At 52.1% G+C, this 23,618-nt stretch overlaps 1 protein-coding gene across 2 annotated transcripts; it reads right to left on the reverse strand.

Moving 5' to 3' along the window:
- Positions 1-1,315: 1,315 nt before the first annotated feature.
- Positions 1,316-21,838, reverse strand: PEDS1 (plasmanylethanolamine desaturase 1). 2 transcript variants are annotated; one of them, XM_032945054.2, is made up of 6 exons: positions 21,604-21,834; positions 15,002-15,121; positions 12,036-12,127; positions 4,586-4,730; positions 1,805-2,017; positions 1,316-1,582 (listed from the first exon to the last, which is right to left on the reverse strand). In XM_032945054.2, the coding sequence occupies exons 1-6, from the start codon at positions 21,812-21,814 to the stop codon at positions 1,461-1,463; spliced, it is 903 nt and encodes a 300-aa protein (XP_032800945.2). In that variant the 5' UTR covers positions 21,815-21,834; the 3' UTR covers positions 1,316-1,460. The 2 variants fall into 2 exon arrangements, with proteins under 2 accessions (XP_032800945.2, XP_032800946.2); XM_032945055.2 differs by lacking the exon at positions 15,002-15,121 and having other exon boundaries at positions 21,604-21,838.
- Between the last annotated feature and the right edge of the window lie 1,780 nt (positions 21,839-23,618).

The raw sequence follows: 23,618 nt of genomic DNA on the forward strand, positions 1-23,618 counted from the left end.
TCACATCTGCCTCACTGAGGGGGGCGTGTGTAACACGCCCCCTTCAGTGAGGCCACGCCCCCTCAGTGAGGCCACGCCCCCCTCAGTGTGTGACTGACTGACACTCGCCAGTGCCTCCCCAGCCATTGAGCTTACCGCACGTCACTGGTACGTGTGTGTACATGTGTGTGCACGTATAGTGTGTGTGTGTGTACACGTATAGTGTGTGTGTGTGTGTACACGTGTATGCACGTATAGTGTGTGTGTGTACGTACGTGTGTGCATCACTTTATGAGGTGTGTCTAACTCTGCGGAACATCTTAATTCATGATCTGGCAAGACACAGTCTCCTATGACTGAACCAAACGACTCTCTCATTGGCTCACCCGACGGTCCCCGACACTACCAAAGTTGATGTTAAAGACCCTGTGTGTGCATCTCACACCATCGCCCGTCGCTCACAACAGCCTACGTTCCCAAATTGTGCATTGTGTGATCACCCCCCGCCCCCCTCCCCCCGTCACTCCGCTGCTGGATGAGTTACCTCCCCACGTCACGAGCGGTGGAGGTGGGTCGAACAAATCCATTGTCAGCTTCACCACGGCCACCACGTCGTCGTCCACCAACCACCACCATTACCAAGAACAGCACAGCACAGCACACAACAACAACCACAACAACCCCTCCCCCCCTTCCTCCACCACAAAGACAAAAAAACCCCGATAGCCGTACAGACTGTTGGGGAAAGTGCTGTGAGCGAGCAGCACCTACGAAGGCAAGCTTGGTGTACAAAGAGGGGGTGTGGCCGCAACCACGCCGATCCGCCTTTGTCTCCCTAGTATTCATGCTGAGTCGACCTATGGGAGGGTGCCAGCAGCGGTTCTGATGATCGCCACCCATGTCCGCTGTGGTCGGGGAATTGAACTTGAATCGCTGGCTTCATGGAGCAAGTGCTGCGCTAACCCACCGCGCCACCGCTCCCCACACTCACACAATCTCCGGCAACACCCATACCCACACATACCCACACACGCACACCTAAGCGCACGACCGCCACCAACACACACCATGACACTACCCTCACTCACACACGTGCACTACACAACAAAAACAGCCGACATTCGGCGCTACGTGACGGGAGACGTCGTTGTCGCAGCGCTTGTGCCAGGCTAGGTGCACACAGCGCGCTCGCTCGCACCCTCTCTGGGGTTCACTCGGTGGTGGCTGACGTCTCTCCGTCGCGTCTCCCCACCTCCCCTCCCCCCGCCGCTCTTCCTGCCCCCCCCCGCCATCCACTCTTCACGACGAGGTGCAGGGCGCATGGTTTTGTTTTTGGGGGGGGGGGGGGGGGGGCGCCACGGAAGCGAGGGGAGCGGGGGGCTCGCGTCCAGATGAGCCGTGGAGCCTGGGACGACCCGGAAGCTGATGGACGGAGGGACGAGCGGGCGGACGAGCGGGCGAGTCCACCACAGAGGCTGAGGCTACTTGACCTTCTGTGTCCACTTGAAGTCGTCCGCGCGCGGCTTCTCGCCCGTCACCGCCTCGATGAGTCTCTCCAGCCTCGGCCAGAAGCCCAGGAACTCCAGGGGGTAGTTCAGCCAGCCTGGGGCAGGGGGTGGGCAGGGGGTGGGCGGGGGTTGAGGGCAGGAGCGGTCCGGCTAGCACAAGGTAGCGGTGCGCGGCTCGCCGACGGTGACGATGCAGCTGGGGTACGCGTGGCGGCGGCGGCGGCGGTGACGATGGCGGTGATAATGGCGGCGGCGGTGTTGGTGGCGGTGATTGCGATGGCGGCGGTGACGGCCAAGTGCCGCGGTGCGCCGCTCACCGGTGGTGATGCAGAAGTAGGTTTCGTGCGGCGCCACGTGGTGCACGCGGTGGTGGCGGCGCGGCAGGACGATGTGCACCGCCTGCAGCGCGGTGACCCAGCGCGGCAGCCCGAAGTAGGTGTGGGACCACTTGTGGATCTGGTTGGTGAGCGTGACGAACACGGCCAGCGCAAACACGTAGCACTCCCACGCGTACGTCTCACGCACCGCCTCTGTGGAGGAGGGGCGGTGGGGGGCAGGGTGCGAGTCGAGAAAGTCGGGCACTGGCGGTCCGATCCTCGAGTCCCGAAGACAGCCGCTTCCGTTTCTGTTCCCGAGGAAGCTTTGGACAGCGTGGAGCTAACCGTGGGACGTCGTCCCGGCTCACGCATGCACAGCCCGTTAGCCGACTAAGTTTGTAGAGAGACAGGGCTGGGCAAAGCCGAGCCCACTCGTCACCCAGGCAACTGGAGAGCAGCACAGACTAAGTGTTACTAACCCTACATTAAAACTACACAATGACATATTTAAGAATCAAAGTTAAGAGACAAAGCAACATGTTTCCTTTTAATCAGAACAATTAAAATAAAATCAATTTACTTCAAATCCAGTACCCACCCAGGCTGCTATTATCATTCAATTTAAAACGGTGTGAGCACCAACTGAACGCCACGAGGAAAATGTTTGAGGACCGCTTTGTCACGTTATTTACGAAGGACCATCCCCTCTCGTATCCATCACGGGCACTGCGGCTCTTGAAGTAGAGGTTTTGTTTTTTTGTTTTACCGAATTCGAAAATAAATAAATTACTCATCTTGTTACTTCGGTCACCGATCCCCTGGGCAGAGCGATAATAACCCAGGACCCAGGCACTCCACATCACTCACGTATCTGTACCTTCACATTAAACGAAACTATATGTCTATTAAACAATTTTTATTTTACCCCATAAGGCCCAGTGAGCTCTTTTTCAGAAGAGACCTAGCTATCACAAATGATAGCCCAACGAAGTAGCTTATCGCGTGGGAATGTACGGCGGCCGAATACTCCAAACGTGTCACGTTCATTCTAAATGTGGAAGGGAAGAAACCGGAGGCTCAGAGAAAAATCCACGTGAATACGGGGAGAGAGACATGCAAACTCCAACCATACAGGCGTCAGGGTCGAACACATGACGTCCTGTACACCAGGCAAGGCAATTAAAATCTTACCACCCCTTCCCCCCGGCCACCCCTATACTGTTTTTTATAGCCACACGCAATCGTCAACACCTATGTGGACGTTTGTTAGAGGCGCTGACAGTTTATCAAACGTTATGTTCAGGAAAACAAACAACTCTCTGTTTCTGTGTGCATGTGTGTGCAGTTGTGTGTAGAGTGGTGTGGGACCAGTGGCGCAGCGGTTAGCGCACTGCGCTACGAACCCGACGACCCGAGTTCAATTCCTGCTCACGACCAAAAACAGTGGCGAATATCTGAACCAATCCTGGGCCTCCCCTAGGTGGACTTAAAACAAAGTACCTGGTGCGATGTGTAAAACATCGTTACTGGGGAGACAAAGGCGGTCGGGCGTGGTGCTGGCCGCCCACCCCCTCGTGTGCCATGCCGGCCTTCACAGGTGCTACTCGCTAACAGCACTTGCCCCTACAGCCTGTTGAGTCTACGCTGGGGATCTTTTGTCTTTGTGCGATTGCGTGGTGGCCTTTCAACTCGCATCGCACCGCGGGCAATTTGGCTCGGCGCCGGTGGCTTGCAACGGAAATCGATTTCTCATGCTCGTGGTTTTGTTTAATTTTCGCTTGCACCCAAAATCAGAACCAAGCGACGAGCGGGCGAGCGAGCGCAAGGCGGGCACGGCGGTTATCAAGGCACTGCGCTCCGAACCAGGCCACCAGAGTTCGATTCCCGCTCACAGCCAGCACCGGTGACAGCAAATGTCTCAAACAGGTCCTCGGGGCCTCGACTCGGCATCCAATGATGGGTGCTGCGGTGGCTAGGAGATGTTGACTCCCTCGCCTGGTATGCAGGAGGTCGTGGGTTCTATCCCGACCCTGACGCCTGCTGTACATTTGGAGTTTGCGGTGTCTCTCTCCGGTTTTTCCTCTCCACATTTGGAATCAACATCATCGCGCGTTTAGAGTCTTTGGATGCTGCTTTAAATTTCCACTTGATAAGCCATTTTTTGTTGAGCTATCATTTGTGGCCAGGTCGCGTCTGAAAATTATTTTTTCGCTCAGTAGGCATTACCTGGTAAAATAAAAAAGTGTATTGTTTATAGTTTTAGTACATGGTGTGATGTAAAAAGGGAGTGGCGGCACAGTGGTTAGCACATTACACTATGGACCCGGCGACCCGAGTTCTATTCCCACCCACAGGCAACATCTGTGACGAATATGTGAAGTGGTCCCGATCCTCCCCTAGGTCTACTCAGCCTCAAACAAGTACCTGGTGCGACGCGTAAACATCACCACTTGGGAGACAAAGACGACCGAGTCTGGTGCTGGCCACCCGCCCCCTCGTGTGCCGTACCGGCCTTCACCGGTGTTGCTACTGGCTAACGGCACTTGCCCCAACAGTCTGTTCAGGCTATACGGGGAATGTACGAATGTTAGACTTCTTTCGCAATGTACGTAGCCAACCGTGCTAATCGGAGGTGCGGGGGGGGGGGGGGGAAGGACACGAGTTTGTCAATCCTTCAGAAGGAAGAGCGTTCCAGACGGCCGCGCAAGCGCGCGGGAAAGCGCCGCGCGATGATCCGGTGTTCCGCCTTCGGGGTGCGTGGCTTTGCGTGCGGGGACGCACCGGGGGACAGGGTGTGGAACTTGTAGGCCATGTGGGAGAGCGGCAGCAGCGTGGCGAGGCAGTTGTCCCCGTTGGTCTCGACGAGGTCGTGCCGCGTGATGGCGGTCGGGTCGATGTGGTGCTCGCGGAACGGCCGGATGAACGCCTGCTCACCGCAACAACAACCACAACGGCAACAAGCACAATGACAATAACACCCACAACGGAAAAAAATACGACAACCACGACCACAACAACACTACAACAACCACAAATGACGACAACACAACAACGACAACGTCCACTACAACCATAACAAATACAACCACAACAACAACCACAATTAGGACAATAACCACGACAATAACAACCACAACAATAACCACAACAACCACAACAACAACCACAACGACGACCACAACAACCACCACAATAACCACAACAACCACAACAACAACCACAACAACCACAACAACCACAACAACAACCGAAACAACCACCACAACAACAACCACAACAACAGCCACAACAACAACCGAAACAACCACCACAACAACCACAACAACCACCACAACAACAACCACAACAACCACAACAACAACCACAACAACAACCACCACAACAACGACCACAACAACAACCACGACAACTACGACAACAACGACGGTTTAATGGTGATAACTTTCTTTTTTTTGCGCTGTGGTCCCCAGTGAGGGACGCTGCAGCTGCTGCTTCCCGCGGTGGAGTTAAAACTATCAAACTTATTCAACTTGTTTTATTTTATTTGACCAAGGTAAGGCCCTATGAGCTATGTAGCTTTTTTTCAGAAGCAACCCGGCCACAAACGATAGCTCAACAAAGTGGCTAATCTAGTAATAGGTTTTTACCCTTTCATCTGGCACCAAAACTGACACCTTTATACAAGGGATCATGTTTGCAATTACCACAACACAAGCAGTAAAAATGCAAACAAAAAGAGACAACTCTGATAATGATATGCACTGTCCTTGTGCATATCATTATCAGAGCATTTACATTGAGCTCTCAATACTCTGATAGTGCGCTGTTTTTAGAGTTGTATGCCTTTTGGTGTCATCTGGTCCAACACCAGTGGAGACTAGGCTCTAAGAAAAGCCGTCTCGGGTGTGGACCAATCAAATTCAAGGACAGTGCCAATATCATTATCAGAGTTGTATCTTTTTGTTTGAATTTTGGCTGCTTGTGTTGTGGTTACTGCAAACATGATCCCTTGTATAAAGGTGTCAGTTTTGGTGCCAGATAAAAGGGTAGAAACCAATTACTATATCTTGCTACTGGCAAAGGAGGTCTCATAAAGTGCCTAATCATCACGTGGAAATTTATAGCAGCCAAAGTCTAAACGCGTGATGTTGATTCCACGCTACCAATGGGGAGAGAGGGAGACGTGCAAACTCCAAATATACAACAGGCGTCAGGGTCACGATCAAAGCCGCAACCTCCTGCATGCCGGGTGAGAGAGAGGACATCTCCTAGCCACTGAGATACCCCCCGGTGTCACGGTGAGCACACCGGTAACGCAACGCAGCGGCCACCCGCTCGACACCAAAGCTCCCAGCAACGCAGATGATGGCGCAATTTTCTTAAATCCCCCTCCATCCCATCCCTCCCTCCCTCCCGCCCGCCCCACCACAACTATCTGTCCACCCAGCCTGTCAATCAGAACACTATGTGGGGTAAAGTGTGGATAGTCCCTGACATATTCCAAGACGTACCGACCAGCGTGGAAGGGTAAGCCGAAAAAATACCCTCCAGAGGAGGTCTACAGCTCCACTGGAGCCCCTCTAGAGGAGATCTACAGCTCCTGTGGAGCCCCCTCTAGAGGAGGTCTACAGCTCCTGTGGAGCCCCCTCTAGAGGAGGTCTACAGCTCCTGTGGAGCCCCTCTAGAGGAGGTCTACAGCTCCTGTGGAGCCCCTCTAGAGGAGGTTTACAGCTCCTGTGGAGCCCCTCTAGAGGAGGTCTACAGCTCCAGTGGAGCCCCTCTAGAGGAGGACTACAGCTCCTGTGGAGCCCCCTCTAGAGGTTTACAGCTCCTGTGGAGCCCCCTCTAGAGGTTTACAGCTCCTGTGGAGCCCCCTCTAGAGGTTTACAGCTCCTGTGGAGCCCCCTCTAGAGGAGGTTTACAGCTCCTGTGGAGCCCCCTCTAGAGGAGATCTACAGCTCCTGTGGAGCCCCCTCTAGAGGAGGTTTACAGCTCCAGTGGAGCCCCTCTAGAAGAGGTTTACAGCTCCTGTGGAGCCCCCTCTAGAGATCTACAGCTCCACTGGAGCCCCTCTAGAGGAGGACTACAGCTCCACTGGAGCCCCTCTAGAGGAGATCTACAGCTCCTGTGGAGTCCCCTCTAGAGGAGGACTACAGCTCCTGTGGAGCCCCCTCTAGAGGAGGTTTACAGCTCCTGTGGAGCCCCTCTAGAGGAGGTTTACAGCTCCACTGGAGCCCTTCTAGAGGAGGTTTACAGCTCCTGTGGAGCCCCTCTAGAGGAGGTTTACAGCTCCTCTGGAGTCCCCTCTAGAGGAGGTTTACAGCTCCTGTGGAGCCCCCTCTAGAGGTTTACAGCTCCTGTGGAGCCCCCTCTAGAGGAGGTTTACAGCTCCACTGGAGCCCCCTCTAGAGGAGGTTTACAGCTCCTGTGGAGTCCCCTCTAGAGGAGGTTTACAGCTCCTGTGGAGTCCCCTCTAGAGGAGGTTTACAGCTCCTGTGGAACCCCTCTAGAGGAGGTTCACAGCTCCTGTGGAGCCCCCTCTAGAGGAGGTCTACAGCTCCTGTGGAGCCCCCTCTAGAGGAGGTTTACAGCTCGTGTGGAACCCCTCTAGAGGAGGTCTACAGCTCCACTGGAGCCCCCTCTAGAGGAGGTTTACAGCTCCTGTGGAACCCCCTCTAGAGGAGGTTTACAGCTCCTGTGGAACCCCTCTAGAGGAGGTTTACAGCTCCCGTGGAGCCCCCTCTAGAGGAGGTTTACAGCTCCTGTGGAACCCCCTCTAGAGGAGGTTTACAGCTCCTGTGGAACCCCTCTAGAGGAGGTTTACAGCTCCCGTGGAGCCCCCTCTAGAGGAGGTTTACAGCTCCTGTGGAGCCCCCTCTAGAGGAGGTTTACAGCTCCCCTGGAGCCCCCTCTAGAGGAGGTTTACAGCTCCTGTGGAGCCCCCTCTAGAGGAGGTTTACAGCTCCTCTGGAGCCCCCTCTAGAGGAGGTTTACAGCTCCTGTGGAGCCCCTCTAGAGGAGGTTTACAGCTCCCGTGGAGCCCCCTCTAGAGGAGGTTTACAGCTCCTCTGGAGTCCCCTCTAGAGGAGGTTTACAGCTCCCGTGGAGCCCCTCTAGAGGAGGTTTACAGCTCCTGTGGAGCCCCTCTAGACGAGGTTTACAGCTCCACTGGAGCCCCCTCTAGAGGAGGTTTACAGCTCCTGTGGAGCCCCCTCTAGAGGTTTACAGCTCCTGTGGAGCCCCCTCTAGAGGAGGTTTACAGCTCCTGTGGAACCCCCTCTAGAGGAGGTTTACAGCTCCTGTGGAACCCCCTCTAGAGGAGGTTTACAGCTCCTGTGGAACCCCCTCTAGAGGAGGTTTACAGCTCCTGTGGAACCCCCTCTAGAGGAGGTTTACAGCTCCTGTGGAACCCCCTCTAGAGGAGGTTTACAGCTCCTGTGGAACCCCCTCTAGAGGAGGTTTACAGCTCCTGTGGAGCCCCTCTAGAGGAGGTTTACAGCTCCTGTGGAGCCCCTCTAGAGGAGGTTTACAGCTCCTGTGGAGCCCCTCTAGAGGAGGTTTACAGCTCCACTGGAGCCCCTCTAGAGGAGGTTTACAGCTCCTGTGGAGCCCCCTCTAGAGGAGGTTTACAGCTCCACTGGAGCCCCTCTAGAGGAGGTTTACAGCTCCTGTGGAGCCCCTCTAGAGGAGATCTACAGCTCCACTGGAGCCCCCTCTAGAGGAGGTCTACAGCTCCTGTGGAGCCCCCTCTAGAGGAGGTTTACAGCTCCTGTGGAGCCCCTCTAGAGGCGGTTTACAGCTCCTGTGGAGCCCCCTCTAGAGGAGGTTTACAGCTCCTGTGGAGCCCCTCTAGAGGCGGTTTACAGCTCCTGTGGAGCCCCCTCTAGAAGATGCCCCTCTATCCCAGTGTTTCTCGAATGTATTTGGTCCGCAGTCCACTCAGCACATGCAAACATTTCCGTGGACCACCCAGCCCCCCCCCCCACCCCTACTGACAAAACGCATTAACTTTCTCTCTATATGAATACCACTAACACAAAATGATTCACATAACCGGAAAATAAAAACATATTTTTTATTATTTTATTGTTTCCCTTCTACGTGACTTTACCGAAAGAACCAAGAATATGAATCCCTGCAGTCACGAAAGCTTTAAATCAAAAATATATATTTAAATGCAGCGATACGTTTTGGGTTTTTTTCTCGGAGGGTATTTATATGTTAGGGCTGGGGAAGCTAAATCAGGGGAGTTTGGACTCACTTTTTAAATTTAAATATCCCGAGAAAAATATTGCTTAATGTCCGAAACAAAACATTTGCCATTTTTGTCCTGATCAACCTGCACAGCCATCGCAGCCCGTGGACCACCTGGAAGATCACTGAATAAGAATCAGAATGTTCATGTTATACTGCAGGAGGAAGCCGATGAGCTAGAAAGATTTTTCTTCACAGATGTCCAGTAGGAGGCACGGAGCCAGAACGTTACAACAACAAACAGTTAAAAACACACGGTGGTAGTGCAGAGTACAAGAAAGGTCAACAAAATCGCCCAAACACAAACAAATAAAACACTAAACAATCCCCATCCTAGCAGGCAAAGCCCACTGAGGAGGTATTAACTTGTTGTTCAGAAGCTACCTGGCAACACACAAACTATACCCCAAGCAAGTGGACTATCATTTAGACATTTATAGCAGCAAATTCATCTCAATAATCTCATTTTGGACCACTGGTGGGTCCGGGCTTCCCATTCTAAGAACCACTGGGCAAGAGGAGCTCCCTCTCGTGGCGAGCCTAGGAGGAACTTATCCTACTATTGGCGACCAGACTGTGACCATCAACAAATCAGACCATCAACTCGCTTGCACTTGGCGAACCGGTTTCATCACTCTGGTTGGGCGTCTCCAACCGCAAGATTTAAAATCTGGGATCTCAGCAGACGGTGGCGACGGCTCTGGCGCTCTGATGACCTCTAAGCCACCGGCGGCCACCTCCCCCACCAACGCTTAAATATTGACAGAGGCACGCGCAAACATGCACGTACACACAGCACATACAGCGCACGCACGCCACCCATTGTTGTACAGCGGTGGAGGTGTGGAGGGTGGAGCAGTGTAAATAAGCAAGTCCCTTAAGTTTGTATTATTATTGTTGTAAACGTTTCTTTTACCCAGCAAAGGCTTTTGCGGGAAGGTCCTTGGCAAGTTTTGGTTGAAGGGGGCGATGACTGCTGCTGCTGCTATCACAACTGAATAACGTGCGGGGCGCCACGGTGGCGAGATATTAACTACCTCGCCTGGTTTGCAGGAGGTCATGGGTTGCATCCAGGGGTGGAGCCACAGGGGGGGCAGGATGGGGCTCAGCCCCCCCCTGAAATTTTGGGAAAGTCGGTAATGGGGATAACCGGCTGCTGCAGAATGCTGGCAGCCACCTCGTGCTGCCCTGCACGCTGCCACCTTGTGCTGCCCTGCAGGCTGCCACCTTGTGCTGCCCTGCAGGCTGCCACCTTGTGTGCTGCCCTGCAGGCTGTTTTAAGTGGCAGCCTTTCGAACTCATCGAACTTACTAGCCACATCAGCGGCTCCGACCTATTAATAAACTCCGCGTTCAAATCCAATAAAATTTGTTTTATGCATTTGTGGCGCCCATTGGAAAACATAAACACTGGATATCTCAGAATATTGAAGTCAGCCCCCCCCCCAAAGTCTAAATCCTGGCTCCGCCCCTGGTTCCATCCCGATTCCCACCTTGACGCCTGCTGTACATTTGGAGTTTGCGTTTCTCTCTCTCTCTCTCTGTGGTCACGTGGAATTTTTCTCCAGGTCCTCCGGTTTTTCCCTCCACATTGAGAGTCGACGTCACCACGCGTTTAGAGTATTTAGCCGTGATAAATGTCCACGTGATAAGCCACTTCGTTGAGCTATCATTTATGGCAGCCAGGTCGCTTCTGAAAAAGAGCGATAAGAGCTCAGTGGGCCTTGCCTGGTAAAATAAAAAAGAGTTTTAGTTTCGCTTTCAATTTGTCTAACTTGTCCCCGCTCTTGCGATGACGTCGGGGAATCTTTAACATCCACCGTGGTTGTTACGGCACCGCCGCAGTACTAGGCAGGGCCACCGCTGGAGTTGAACCGTGAACCTCTGCCACGGCCGCGCCGCGTCACCGCCTCGCGCGGTCGCCCAAGTTCACCCGCGAGAGAGCAGTGCACCACCCCGAGGGCACCATGTCGTTAAATAGACTTCTGTCGGCCCGGCGACCGCCAATAAACCTCGAGTGAGTGAGCAGAAGGTGTAGAGGTCACGGCGACGCCGGTATCGACCGCCTCCCTTACAGCCCTTCCTCCCTCCCTCCGTTCCTCCCTCCCTCCGGCCCTGCCTCCCTCCCTCCCTCGCGCTGCACTATGAGACTGTGCAGACCCGGGTTTGATACCCTGCCGCAGATACCATCCTTAGCGATCGATATCACAACCAGTCCCGAGCTTCCCCTAGAGCCACTCAGACTTAAAAGAGTACCACGAGAGGCGTGCTACATCCCCAATGGGGGGGGGAGGGGGGGTGAGGAGGGAGACAAAATCAACCGGGCGTGGTGCTCGCCACCCCCCCCCCTCGTGTGCCGTGTTGGCTCAGGTGGTGGCGCAGTGGCAACAATCGTGCGTCAGAGCCAGCAGCTGTTGGTTCTGTGCGGAGTTTGTATCTTGTCCCCATTCCTCTAGGATCTCCGAGTTTTCTCCCACAGTTAAACAGAACACACAAAGGGCACATCCCAATGGCGAAATAATTATCTGCACATTACTCAATTGGGATTCACACGCAGCAGCAACATCTCCCCCGACTGCAAAAAATCTCGGCACTACGCTCCTTGGCAGTAACCTCGTGAGACGACTCAGTGAGGGTTTCCTGGGTGAACAAGTTGAATCGTAAATAAATAAACAGAAATAAGAGCCCATTCTCACCGGCTGAACAAGCGACTCAAGTTGGACTCGCGCTCGTGGCCAACATCGGTGACGAACATCCGAAGCGGTCATGGGCCTCCCCTTAGGTCAACTCAGCCTTAAAGCAGTACCTGGTGCAGTGTGTAAACATTAGCACTGTGGAGACAAAGGTGGGTCCGGGCATGCTGCTGGCGACACCGCTAACTAATTAGGTGCGCGCTGCGCCAGCCTTCGTAGGTGCTCACAAACTGCACTTGCCTTAACGGCCCGTTAAGATTATACGGGGGACCTTTGTCTTTGTACCTTGCCGAAGATCGGCATGTCCACGGAGCCCCACGTGTCGGCTCCCCAGTGCACCAGACCCGACAGGAAGTCGGCCGTCACCATCCCGGCCACTGCAACGGAAAAAACGGCGGCACCGTCGTCACGGCAACGGCAAAACGGCGGCACCGTCGTCACGGCAACGGCAAAACGGCGGCACCGTCGTCACGGCAACGGCAATCCCGCGGCACCGTCGTCACGGCAACCGGCGAGGCCCCACGTGTCGCGCCACTGGCCTGATAAGCAACTGACAAAACATTCAAACGTACCAAACGACCTGGTGCTGCTGCGTTTTGGCAGTGGTGCGCAAGCACAGATAAACAAGACAACTCAACACCTGTGACGCTCTGGCCCTCAAGATGAAGGCGGAGGGCCGATTGTCCGAAACGTCTCCTCATATAAAACAAATCCCTCAGTACGGCAGGACGCGTTGTGAACGGCGGGACGGCTGAATTAAACAGTTATCACGAGTCCAGTCTTGTTGAGCCGAGGCGACCTGTGGCTGGGTAGGGATTGCCAGCTGCCCTGGCTTGCCCCAGGATCACCCTCTCGTTGAGCAAGGCAACTTGGTGTCCTGGGAAATCTGTACGTGTTCCCGGGGATACGTTCAAAGTCCCCGTTTTTAAATCAATAACAATAATAATTCACTGCTCAAGAGACAATGCATTCACGCGTAGCCTCCCACCTCCGCTGAGCTCGTCAGAATTCCTTCTGCCTCCCGCTCAAGACGGCTCCCGGGATGTTTTTTTCACCCTGGGAGGTGGCTACAGCGACGGCTGTGGTGTCGATGTTTCAGAGTATTTGTCTGCTGCTATAAATGTCCACGTGATGAGCCACTTCGTTGAGCTATCATTCGTGATGGCCAGGTCGCTTCTGACAAAATTGCTAAATAGCTGAGTGGGCCTTACCTGCTAAAAAAAAATAAAAAAATGCGGATAGTTAGTTTTCTGCTGCTGCATGACAACTTCTCTCTGCGGTTGTGGCGTCATTTCTCAACGAGTATTTTCCGGGCTCGCTGGTGACAACCGGAGTAGGTGGCATGTGACTAGCAGTAGCCACAGCCATAGTGAGATAGAGAGAAAGAGGGGGGGGGTGCAATACTGGATGTGGCGTGCTGGGGGTGGAAACGGTTGGACGACAACAATGCGCTCTTCCCGACCCCTAAGGCCGAGTCGAACAAAAACGAGCGAGAGAGAAGATGCAAGGCACTCGAACCAAGCCAGCAGGCAGTACTAAACTTTTATTTTACCGGGTAAGGCCCACTGAGCTATGTAGCTTTCTTTCAGAAGCGACCTGGCTATCATAAATGATAGCTGAACAAAGTGGCTTATCACGTGGAAATGTATCGCATGGCGATTCTAAATGCGGAGGCAAAACCGGAGGACCCGGAGAAAAATCCACGCAACTACGGGGAGAGAGAGACATGCAAACTCCAAGTATGCAGCAGACAACAGGATTGGGATCGAACCCAGACCCTTCTGCGTACCAGGCGAGGGAGATAACATCTCTCTAACCGTCAGTGATTCTTGAACCTAACCGTGACACCAAAGGATGGCAATTGAGGGTTTTTTTTGTACACGGTTGCTGAGCGCAGGCCCAGAAGGCCATGAAGCTGCCAGCAACAAACAGCACTAATATCAAAGATGTAACAGATATTCTTGGGTCTTTCGGTAAAGTCACGTAGATAGGTCAAAAAAAAATAACAAAAAAACTACGACGTTTCGATCACAACACAAGCGGTCGTCTTCAGGAAAAGGGGGTTTAGCTTCCAAGGCAAACTGCTTATAAGGGGTTTGAAATGGGCGTAGCCCCAATGTCAACAGCCAATGATAATGTAAGTGGTGGGCAGCCCAACCCGACGGTGGTTGGTTTTCCACCAAAGTGACGAATATTGAGTAGCTGCTGTGTAAACATCGCCACTTGGTAGACAAAGGCGGCCGGGCCTGGTGCTGGCCACCCACACCCTAGTGCACCGTCCCGGCTTTCACAGGTGCTCGATAACAACCAAGAGTCGTGAACGATTAGTGCACAACCTGAAGCAATAAGGAAAAGTGTTTAATCGCCGCAGCCCCCCCCTGCCCCTCCCCTTTCCTGCCTACCCACAACCCCCCCACCTCCGATCATCAAAGCAACAAGATGACCTCTCACCCAGATGCCCAGACAGAGCAAACTCCACGTGTAACTTCCAGTCTCACCAGGGGTCACCAGTCGCATGTGTTGTGTTGACTTTTGGCCGTTATCGATAAGCACAAACAACAGAGAACGTGTAAAACGTGCTCATCTCGATTTATTCATCGACCGGAGGCGGTGAAGCACGGTCAAACGAGCCTCCGTCTCCATTCAGCAGTGCATTGGCGAAGGTCTGTAGGTTGCGTTTACGTACGCGTTGATGCATCATCCCTCCGGGGGGCCGATAAAACAAGTATCATTTTGCGGTACCAAATCAGCAGCGCTTGTCCTATGGACAGACTCGCCCCCCTACCTTACGAATGTGGATACCCCACCACTGGCTCCACAGGACTGTTAACAGGAAATGAGCAGCAATGGCTCGGAGCGGGTTGGAGCCAGGCCGTCGCTCCGTGGCCATGTCACGGGTCGTCACGTGACCAATCGCAGCGGAATGCGCCGTGCGGTTTGAACGTATGCGGTGAAGAGCAAGACCATGCGGCTGATGGGATGTGTAAAAAAATATATATTGGATTTTCGTTGATGAAGGAACAGATATGCAAAGGAAGCAAATTTCCTCGCTTATTTATATTGTTGGTTATATAATCTCGGCGAACGGCAATGTTTGTGACGAGTTTGGGCGGCCACATTTTAACTGGCTAAGATCGATATTTGGGAACCGGTAATCGATTCCGTTCTTTTTTTACTTACGATTAATCGACTCGCAGCCCTCGTCACAAGCGGAGGTGAAAGTGCGCGGTGGGGGGGGGGGGGCAGTTTACCGATGGCGATGAGGATGTAGTGAGCCTGGTCGACGCTGAAGTTAATGACGAGGTGGTAACTGTTGAAAATGACGAGGATGGCGCACAGCATCACGCTCACCCACTCCTGCAGACGCTTACCTGCAGACGAAAAGCGTGGCATTGTAAAGCAACACACGACAGCATGGGGCAGCGCGTTACGGTACAATGCAACAATATGCAATGCGTTACAATACAGCCATTACAATTGTGGCCAAAATGCGAAGTGGCGCATATAACCCATTGCAATCCACTGCAATACAACACATTAACTGCATTGCAATAAATCACCACGCTCACCCACTCCAAAGACAAAGATCCCCAGCATAGCCTTGACAGACCGTAGGGGCAAGTGCTGTTAGCGAGCACCTATGAAGGCCGACACGGCACACGAGGGGGAGCGTGGCCAACTCCACGCCCGGCCGCCTTTGTCTCCCCAAGGGTGATGTTTACACACCAGGTACTCATTTGAGGCCGAGTCGACCTAGGGGAGGCCCAGGAGCGGTTCAGATAATCGTCACCGGTGTTGGCCGTGAGCGGGAATCGAACTCGGGTCACCGGGTGCGTAGCGCAGCGTAGCGCTAACCGCTACGCTACCACTCCCCATAATACAATACAGCATCGCGCTCAGCCACACCTACGTATGGTAGTAAACCACGACACCACGAAACGACACATACACCACTACGTGGCAAACATTGCCCAGTTGCCAGCCGGTGCTGCGTACACCTTGTGCCACACAGGGGCAGCTGCCACTGGGGTCCCCCCCCCCCAGGTTAACTGCAGCAGAGCACTGCAATGGTTCAGGTGAGAGGTCATGTAAAGGGCTTTGAGTTGCCAAGGCATTTAAGCCAGCACCCTTTACATGTCCTGCAATGCTTATCACTAACAAACACAATGTATTGCAATACAGCGCCACTTTGTATTTTGCAAGCTCCTTCAGATGAGTAATATGCAGGAGATTGCAAGACACAAGGCTATCGTCTCCTTCCTCATGTGGCCGATGTTGACGTAGAGTAATTCTACATTGAGATGTGGTTGAGCCAATTACTTTCGGCAGTTAATTTTGATGGTTGTGGTGATGGTGATGAATGTCATGACGATGATGGTGATCATTGCCGTGGTAATGATTTTTTGTCATGGTAATAGTTATCGTGGTGACGACAAGGTGTGGTGATTACAGTGATTGTGGTGATGATGGTGATTGTGGCGATTATCATTAGTTGTGGTGATGGCGATCATGCTGGCAGTTGAGGCTGCTGATGGCTGCACTATCCAATATTTATAATATGTACGAAGGGAGCGGTGGCGGTCAGTGATTTGGGGTGGGGAATGAGGCGGTGTGGCGGGGGTGGCGGTGGGGGGGAGTCTCATAGATGAAGCAGCAACTCCGGTTACCCCCCAGGCTTGTGAAAAAAAAAGGTCGGCAGGATTCTTGACACCGGAGTCACGATGGACCGCACCCTGCCCCGCGCCACGCCCAGCGATCCCGCAAGCCGGTGCCTACGTGACGACCGCTTCAGCTGCCCACAAGGAGGGAAGTTGAGGCAGCAGTGGCGGTGACGGCGGCGGCGGTGGTGGTGGTGGGGAGCGGTAGTGGTCGCGGTCAGTGCACTACGAACCCGGCAACTCGAGCTCGATTACCGCTCGCAGCCAACACCACCGGTGACGATTATCTGAACCGGTCCTGGGCCTCCCTAGGTCGACAACGCCTCAAACGAGTACCTGGTGCGGTGTGTCAACATGGCCACTGGGGAGACAAAGGCGGCTGGGCGTGGTGCTGGCCTCCCACCCCCTTGTGTGCCGTGCCTGCCTTCATAGGTGCTCGCTAACAGCACTTGCCCCAAAAGTTCGTTCAGGCTATACGGGGGATCTTTGTCTTTGGTGATGATGAGTTACAGTGGCGGACATTGTGGTCACTGTGCAGTTGCGATGGTGATTTTGATGATAACGATAGTTACTGATGGGGTGGTGGAGATGATGCTGGTTGTGACGATTGTGATAATTATGACGGCGAGGTTGGTAGCGATGATGATTATGATGGTAACGGTCGTGGTGATGGTGATGATTGTGGTCATCTGCTTGTGAAACAGAGAATGCCAGTATATGAGCGTTACCAGTAGGGCACTTGGAACCAATATAATAACGTCCTTCACCCAAGAAAGCTTCATTAAGCCTCAAACCTCTTATTCATGGGGAAACCAGAATTGCCGTAAATTATAAACGTATAATTAGTCATGAATTGCAATCACAATGCAATTGCAATGTGACATAACGATGCCACTGTAATCACAATTATCATTAACCCCACTTCTGGGGGACACAGGGTAACATGCAAATCCCTTCACAGACTGATACGACAATGCACTGCTCTACTTCCAGGCTCAGCCGTGCTTCAGTTTGAGATCTGGCAAACTCCAGGTGACGTTGCAAGCTTGACTTGCAGAGTAATTACAATCCATGTTAACGGCTCTCTTATCACTTCAGACTTTTAGAGCAAAGATTGCATTTTGAAAGTGTCACGCAGTAAGCACCACCTGCCACGCAGACAGCTTTTGAAATGCTTTCATTACGTAATCAGCAACACTCCTTCGCGGCAGACACTTTCCATCTCCAGCTCTCACGTCAACACATCGATCAATACCCATCATTTTGTGTGAACGCGTTTCAACAGCGTGAGTGTGTGAATACATAAGACGCCTATGGGTGGAACCAGCAGTTCCCTTACATAATTGTACTGGACAGAAGTTAACACGTAGTAGGCTAGATTTAAAGCTTTCGTGACTGCAAGGATCCATACTCTTTGGTTCTATTGGGTAAAGTCACGTAGGTGAAAATAAAATAACAAAAAATCACGACGTTTCGGCCACAACACAAGCGGCCTTCATCAGGTGAAGGGACGAGACTGTCTGGAGGACAGCGCTGGAGTGAGAGAAGCTACGCTTAGATCACGACCTTTAAGCTGTGTGAGATGAAAACAAAGCGCCTTGACAAAGGAATTAGCATATAATTTAGCATTGAAATGGCTCATTGAAATAGCTAAGTGCTAATTAAGTGCTAAATGCTATTTTTTATGCTAATTTCTTTGTCAGAACACCATGTTTGCTCGCACACAGTTTAAAGGTCCGCTGTCTGAGCGTGGTTGTGTTTCTCTAAATTCTCCTGTTTGATTAGTACTAGGTGCCTCGGTGAATGTATATGCTCTGACTTTAACATAGCTATTTCTGTGACCAGTTACAAGCTAATCACTCAGCTATTTCAATGCTAAATTCTATGCTAATTCCTTTGTCAAGGGGTACCTCTGCGGATGTGTATACTTTAACTTAGCTATTTCAATGAGCCATTTCAATGCTAAATTATATGCTAATTCCTTTGTCAAGGCGCTTTGTTTTCATCTCACACAGCTTAAAGGTCGTGATCTAAGCGTGGCTTCTCTCACTCCAGCGCTGTCCTCCAGACAGTCTCGTCCTTTCACCTGATGAAGGCCGCTTGTGTTATGGCCGAAACGTCGTGATTATTTGTTATTTTATTTTCACCTACGTGACTTTACCCAATAGAACCAAAGAGTACGTAGTAGGCTTTCGCGACCGATATTACTCATAAAGAAGGCTTTTTGGGTTAGATCGCGTAGCTATGTGTCGTTAATCCACCACCACCCGACACAGCCAATTAGTGAGGTCTGTCAGTAAACAAAACGTCACCAATTAGTTACTCCTTCAGCACTCCGGTGTGTTAGAGGGTAAACCCACAACATTTACCATTTGAGTACGACATTGGCGCTGGCGATTACAAGAACCAGCTTCATCAGGTGATTTGCCAGAATTATGAAAAAGTCTTCCTGTTTCCGGTCTTCAATAGAGTAAAGTGACGTCATCACTGTGAGCCTATCAGGTGCAAAGATCTGAAGGGGGTGAATGTAATCACATAAATTACAATTGATTGTTAATCTGAGAGTGTGCAGTATATATTAACGGTTGGATTAGTCACAGTTCATCAACATACAATAGATTATGATAATCTGAGATTATGCAGTACATATTACCGGTCAGATTTGTCACAGTCAATAAGTCGAGTTTATTGATCACTTGATCGCCAGCTGCCAGCCACCTCTGTATCACTCTTCTGACGCTACTACCATAGTTACTGTTCCCATGAGGTTCACTCACTGATTCCTCCAACTATAGTGAGGACTCAGTCTACCAGACTGACCGTGTCGTCTCATCCACAGTGTTCAACCACCACACTGCAGGTCACAACAACTCACCTCAAACTCTCCCATCCATCCACTCACTCACCACACTGGAGGTCACAACAACTCACTCACCTCAAACTCTCCCATCCATCCACTCACTTACTCACCACACCGGAGGTCACAACAACAACACACTCACCCACTTACTCACCACACTAGAAGTCACAACAACACACTCTCCCACTTACTTATCACACTGGAGGTCACATAACACACTCACGCACAAACTCTCTCACTCCACAAGGGAAGTCACCCCACACTCACCCACTTACTCACCACACTAGAGGTCACACAACAACACACTCACCCACTTACTCACCACACTAGAGGTCACACAACACACTCACCCACTTACCACACTAGAGGTCACACAAGAACACACTCACCCACTCACCACATTAGAGGTCACACAACAACACACTCACCCACTTACTCACCACACTAGAGGTCACACAACAACACACTCACGCACAAACTCTCCCAGTCACTCACCACACGGAAGGTCACTTACACTTCTCATTGTGCTCCGTCCCTTCGCGCTGATCAACTTCCAATGTTCCTCCCACCGCCTCTTTTCCCAAGCTCTTAGAATAGCCTTGCTCAATTCAAGGGACGTATTAACCGTAACCTATGACACCTTCAAGTACCGTTTATTGCTGGTTGCATGGTGTTTGGGACGGTGTAAACATCTAAAATAGCTCATCAACCAAAAACTATTTTAAAACTATTTTTTTTATTTTACCGGGTAAGGCCCCACTGAGCTATGTATCTGCTTTTCAGAACCGACCTGGCCATCACAAATTATAGATCAACTTAGTGGCTCATGTGGAAATTTATAGCAGCCGCCAAATAGTCCAAGAGCATGTTTCTAAATATGGAGGGAAAAACCGGAAAAAATTAACGCGACCACAGGGAAAACATTCAAACTCCAAACATACATCAGGCGTCAGGCTCGGGGTTGAACCACACGACCTCCTGTATACGAGGCAAGGGAGTTAACATCTCCTAGCCACCGTGACTGCATACGCGTGATACACAAGGGCGTGTGATGTCGCCACCGTTGATGCAACACAAAATGAGCACTTGCTCTCACCCACGCGTAACGCTACCGTACACGCAGTGTCTTTCTCCCCAAATAATAATCCGGGCTGGGATGTCGGCGTCACTTCATGAGATGAACCCAAGTCAGAAATCTCGCAGAGCCGTGACTGCATCACCCCGTGTCATTTGGAGGACGGCCCAGGGAAGTGGACTTCGCAGAACTACCACCGAGAACCCATTGGATTGCCCGGCTCTGGCTCGCGACACAGTAGCAGGCAAAGGCGCTGCCCTTCCGCTCTGCGTTATGTGCGAGCCATAACAAGTAGCCATCCCTATCGGCACTTTATTTGCCGATAAGCGCTGCCTCTCTGAAAGCCATAAACACTGAAGGGCTCACCAAGGCCACGTTTCGCTTTAACCGGACATCGACCAACCGCATACCCCCGGCGACACAGACGAGAAGCGAGTGCGGGAATTGTATAACCATACTTCACCACGCCGGTCAGTGCGGGTTGGTGACGGCGGGGAGAACGGACGAGGCAGCCGATTGATATTTAAACGATTTACCAAGGAGAGCCTCGCAGAGTCTCGGGATCCCATTCCATGTATCTTCTGCTACAATGGGTATATTTGGCCAATGCTGTACTATTTTAACGAGTGTTTATAAACCGGAGCACCCAACCAGAAGCATAGAAGCACAGTACAACAAACTCTGATGCACTACCCTCTTCTGCTGGGCAACATGAACACTGGATATCGACAAGCGTGCAGCTCATCAGCGAGCCAACTCCATCTATTTGACAGCCATCAAAACTCAGAAGAGACAAAGATCCCCCGTGTAGCCTGAACAGACTGAAGGGGCAAGTGCTGTTATCGAGCACCTATGAAGGCCATAACCACGCCTTTGTCTCCCTAGTGGCAATGTTTACTACACACCGCACCAGCTACTCATTTGAGGCCGAGTCGACCTAGGGGAGGTCCAGGACCGGTTCAGACCGGGTGTTGGCCGTGAGCGGGAATCGAACCCGGGTGTACGGGCTCGCAGCGCAGCGCTAACACCGAGGGAGCAACATCCACAAGCTGTTAGCGCCCAAGTTCCATCTCCCTGAATGTGTTGGCGCAACAACCGTAAAGTTTACCCCGAGAGCGCAACACCCCCAACACCGCGGGCAGCGGCTACCCGCCGCCCAGGGCTACCACCAATCCCGGGCATGGACGCCTAGGCGACACCGGGGAGATCGGCTTTGGTAGGCCGCGACCGCCGTCAACGCAGCCCCCGTCGCAGCCTCACCGGGCGAGTAGAGGTCCGCCAACTCGCGCGCCCCCGCGTGCTGAGGCCCCCAGCGCGGTGCGCGCTCTTCGCGGGCCTCCTCCTCGGGCTGGTTCTGGTTGGGGTCCTCCTCGGCCATGGAGCCCCGCGCCCGAGGTACCTCAGACGACGCCGCCGACGCCGCCATCGCTGCGTCCCGCCCGATGACGCCGCGACGGGGGCGGGGGGGCATCGCGCCACTCCACGCGGACCAATCGCGATGCCGTGACGTCACAGGGCCCACTAACCACACCCCCCCGAGCCCCCCCTCCTCCCCAAGCCCCCCCCAGCCCCCTCCTCCCCAAGCACCCCCCCCCCCCTTAGCCCCCACCCTAAAACAACCACCACGCTGATTGAAGTCGTTTACGTCACCAACCATTCCATTCCACCGCCCTCACAATTAGCCGACTTCGGCGGTTTGTTCTCGCTGTGGTTGTCCCACCTGATGACGATTGCTTGTCTTGCGATCGAAACGTCGTGATCGATTTTTCTACCTACGTGACTTTAGCGAAAGAACCAAAGAGTAGCTCTGTCGTCCCGACAGGTCTGTTCCTTTCACCTGAAGAAGGCCACTTGTGTTGTGGCCGAAACGTCGTGATCGATTTGTAGGATTTAGATTTAAGAATAGATTCTTTTGGTGGGGGGGGGGGGGTCCGAACGTTACGACAACAAACGATGAAAAACACGATATGAGTGCACAGTATAGGAATGGGTTAGCAACTCACAAATTTACTGAGCCAAGAATGTTTGTGTCCCCCGCGTGACGTCACTCCACGTGGGCCAGCCCCCCTCATTAATAATCATGATAAGGTGACGTCCTCCACATGCAGCACCCCCCATCATTAATAATCATGAGCAGGTGACGTCACTCCACATTAAACAGCCCCCAACATTCATAATCATGAAGAGGTGACGCCTTCCAAATAGACATCACCCACCATTAATATTAATTAGCGGGTGACGTCACTCCTCATGGGGGGGGGCGAGGCGCCTCCTCCCCCCTCCTCGGCGTCAACTCACAACCCTCACTACAAAGGCAGAACCCTCATCACGTCACGTGATCTCCGTGACGCTGTTGAGACATCGAAGTAAAAAGGACGTCGTGATGAACAAGGGATTATAACTTTTATACATTAAACAAGTCTGTGTCACCGCGGCCTTACAAATTGCACACGCATTGATGCAATGAATATCAAGTCGCGGTCTGATTTTCGCTTGCAAGTGTCAGATTTAATGCAATACACACGTGCTAGGACGGGCAAAAGGCTAGTATACAAATAAAATACAATTTTCCATCTTAGCAGGTAAAGCCCACTGACGTATTAACTTATTTTTCAGAAGCGACCTGGTCACAAATGATTACAAGTGCCGGTCGCCTTGCTAAACCGCGGGAATCTGTGGGTACACAAATACCGCGGGTATGAAAAACGTGGTTGGTGAGGGCTATTCTTCTTTCGTATGGCATTGTGAAAAGCAACAGTTTGTATTTGTTCTTAATGGTCGTCAAATTAATGTAAAGGTTCCTCATCCATACTCTTTGGGTCTTTCGGTAAAGTCATCACGGAGATAAAAATAATAATTTTATTATAAACCAAATTCTTATATTTTATTATTATATTATTTTTTATTTTATTATAAAAAATTATATTTTTTATTATATAATTTTTATTTTATTTTATTATAAAAAATATTGTATTTTATTATGTTTCTATCTACGTGACGTTACCGAAAGCTTTAAGTCAAGTTCCTCATCCAGCCCAAGGAGGTCGTTGGCGCAGCGTGGATTTCAGCGACACTGCCACGATGTGCATGGATGAAGCGTTCATCGGCGACCTGCTTGGTGCTTTGGGCTTCTCCACAGTCGCAGTTTGGCGATTCTTTGACCTTCCGTTGATGGAACGTGCACGCGCATCCACCGTGTTCGTTCGAGCGCGGTTCAGCGTGGTCCGTAGTCGTCGTGGGAGAGAGAATCCCGGTACTTCCACCGCCGCGTCGCT

Source organism: Petromyzon marinus, chromosome 54 (genome assembly GCF_048934315.1).
Source record: "Petromyzon marinus isolate PM22_M1 ecotype Great Lakes invasive population chromosome 54, UKy_Petmar_22M1.pri1.0, whole genome shotgun sequence".
In the NCBI taxonomy this organism is placed as follows: Eukaryota; Metazoa; Chordata; class Hyperoartia; order Petromyzontiformes; family Petromyzontidae; genus Petromyzon; species Petromyzon marinus.

Coding starts and splice junctions, on each gene's coding strand:
- PEDS1 (XM_032945054.2), bottom strand. CDS start 21,814: ATGCCCCCCCGCCCCCGTCGCGGCGTCATCGGGCGGGACGCAGCGATG. Junction 15,122..21,603: donor GGCGGACCTCTACTCGCCCG/GTGAGGCTGCGA, acceptor TTTCGTCTGCAG/GTAAGCGTCTGCAGGAGTGG. Junction 1,583..1,804: donor CTACTTCTGCATCACCACCG/GTGAGCGGCGCA, acceptor CCCCTGCCCCAG/GCTGGCTGAACTACCCCCTG.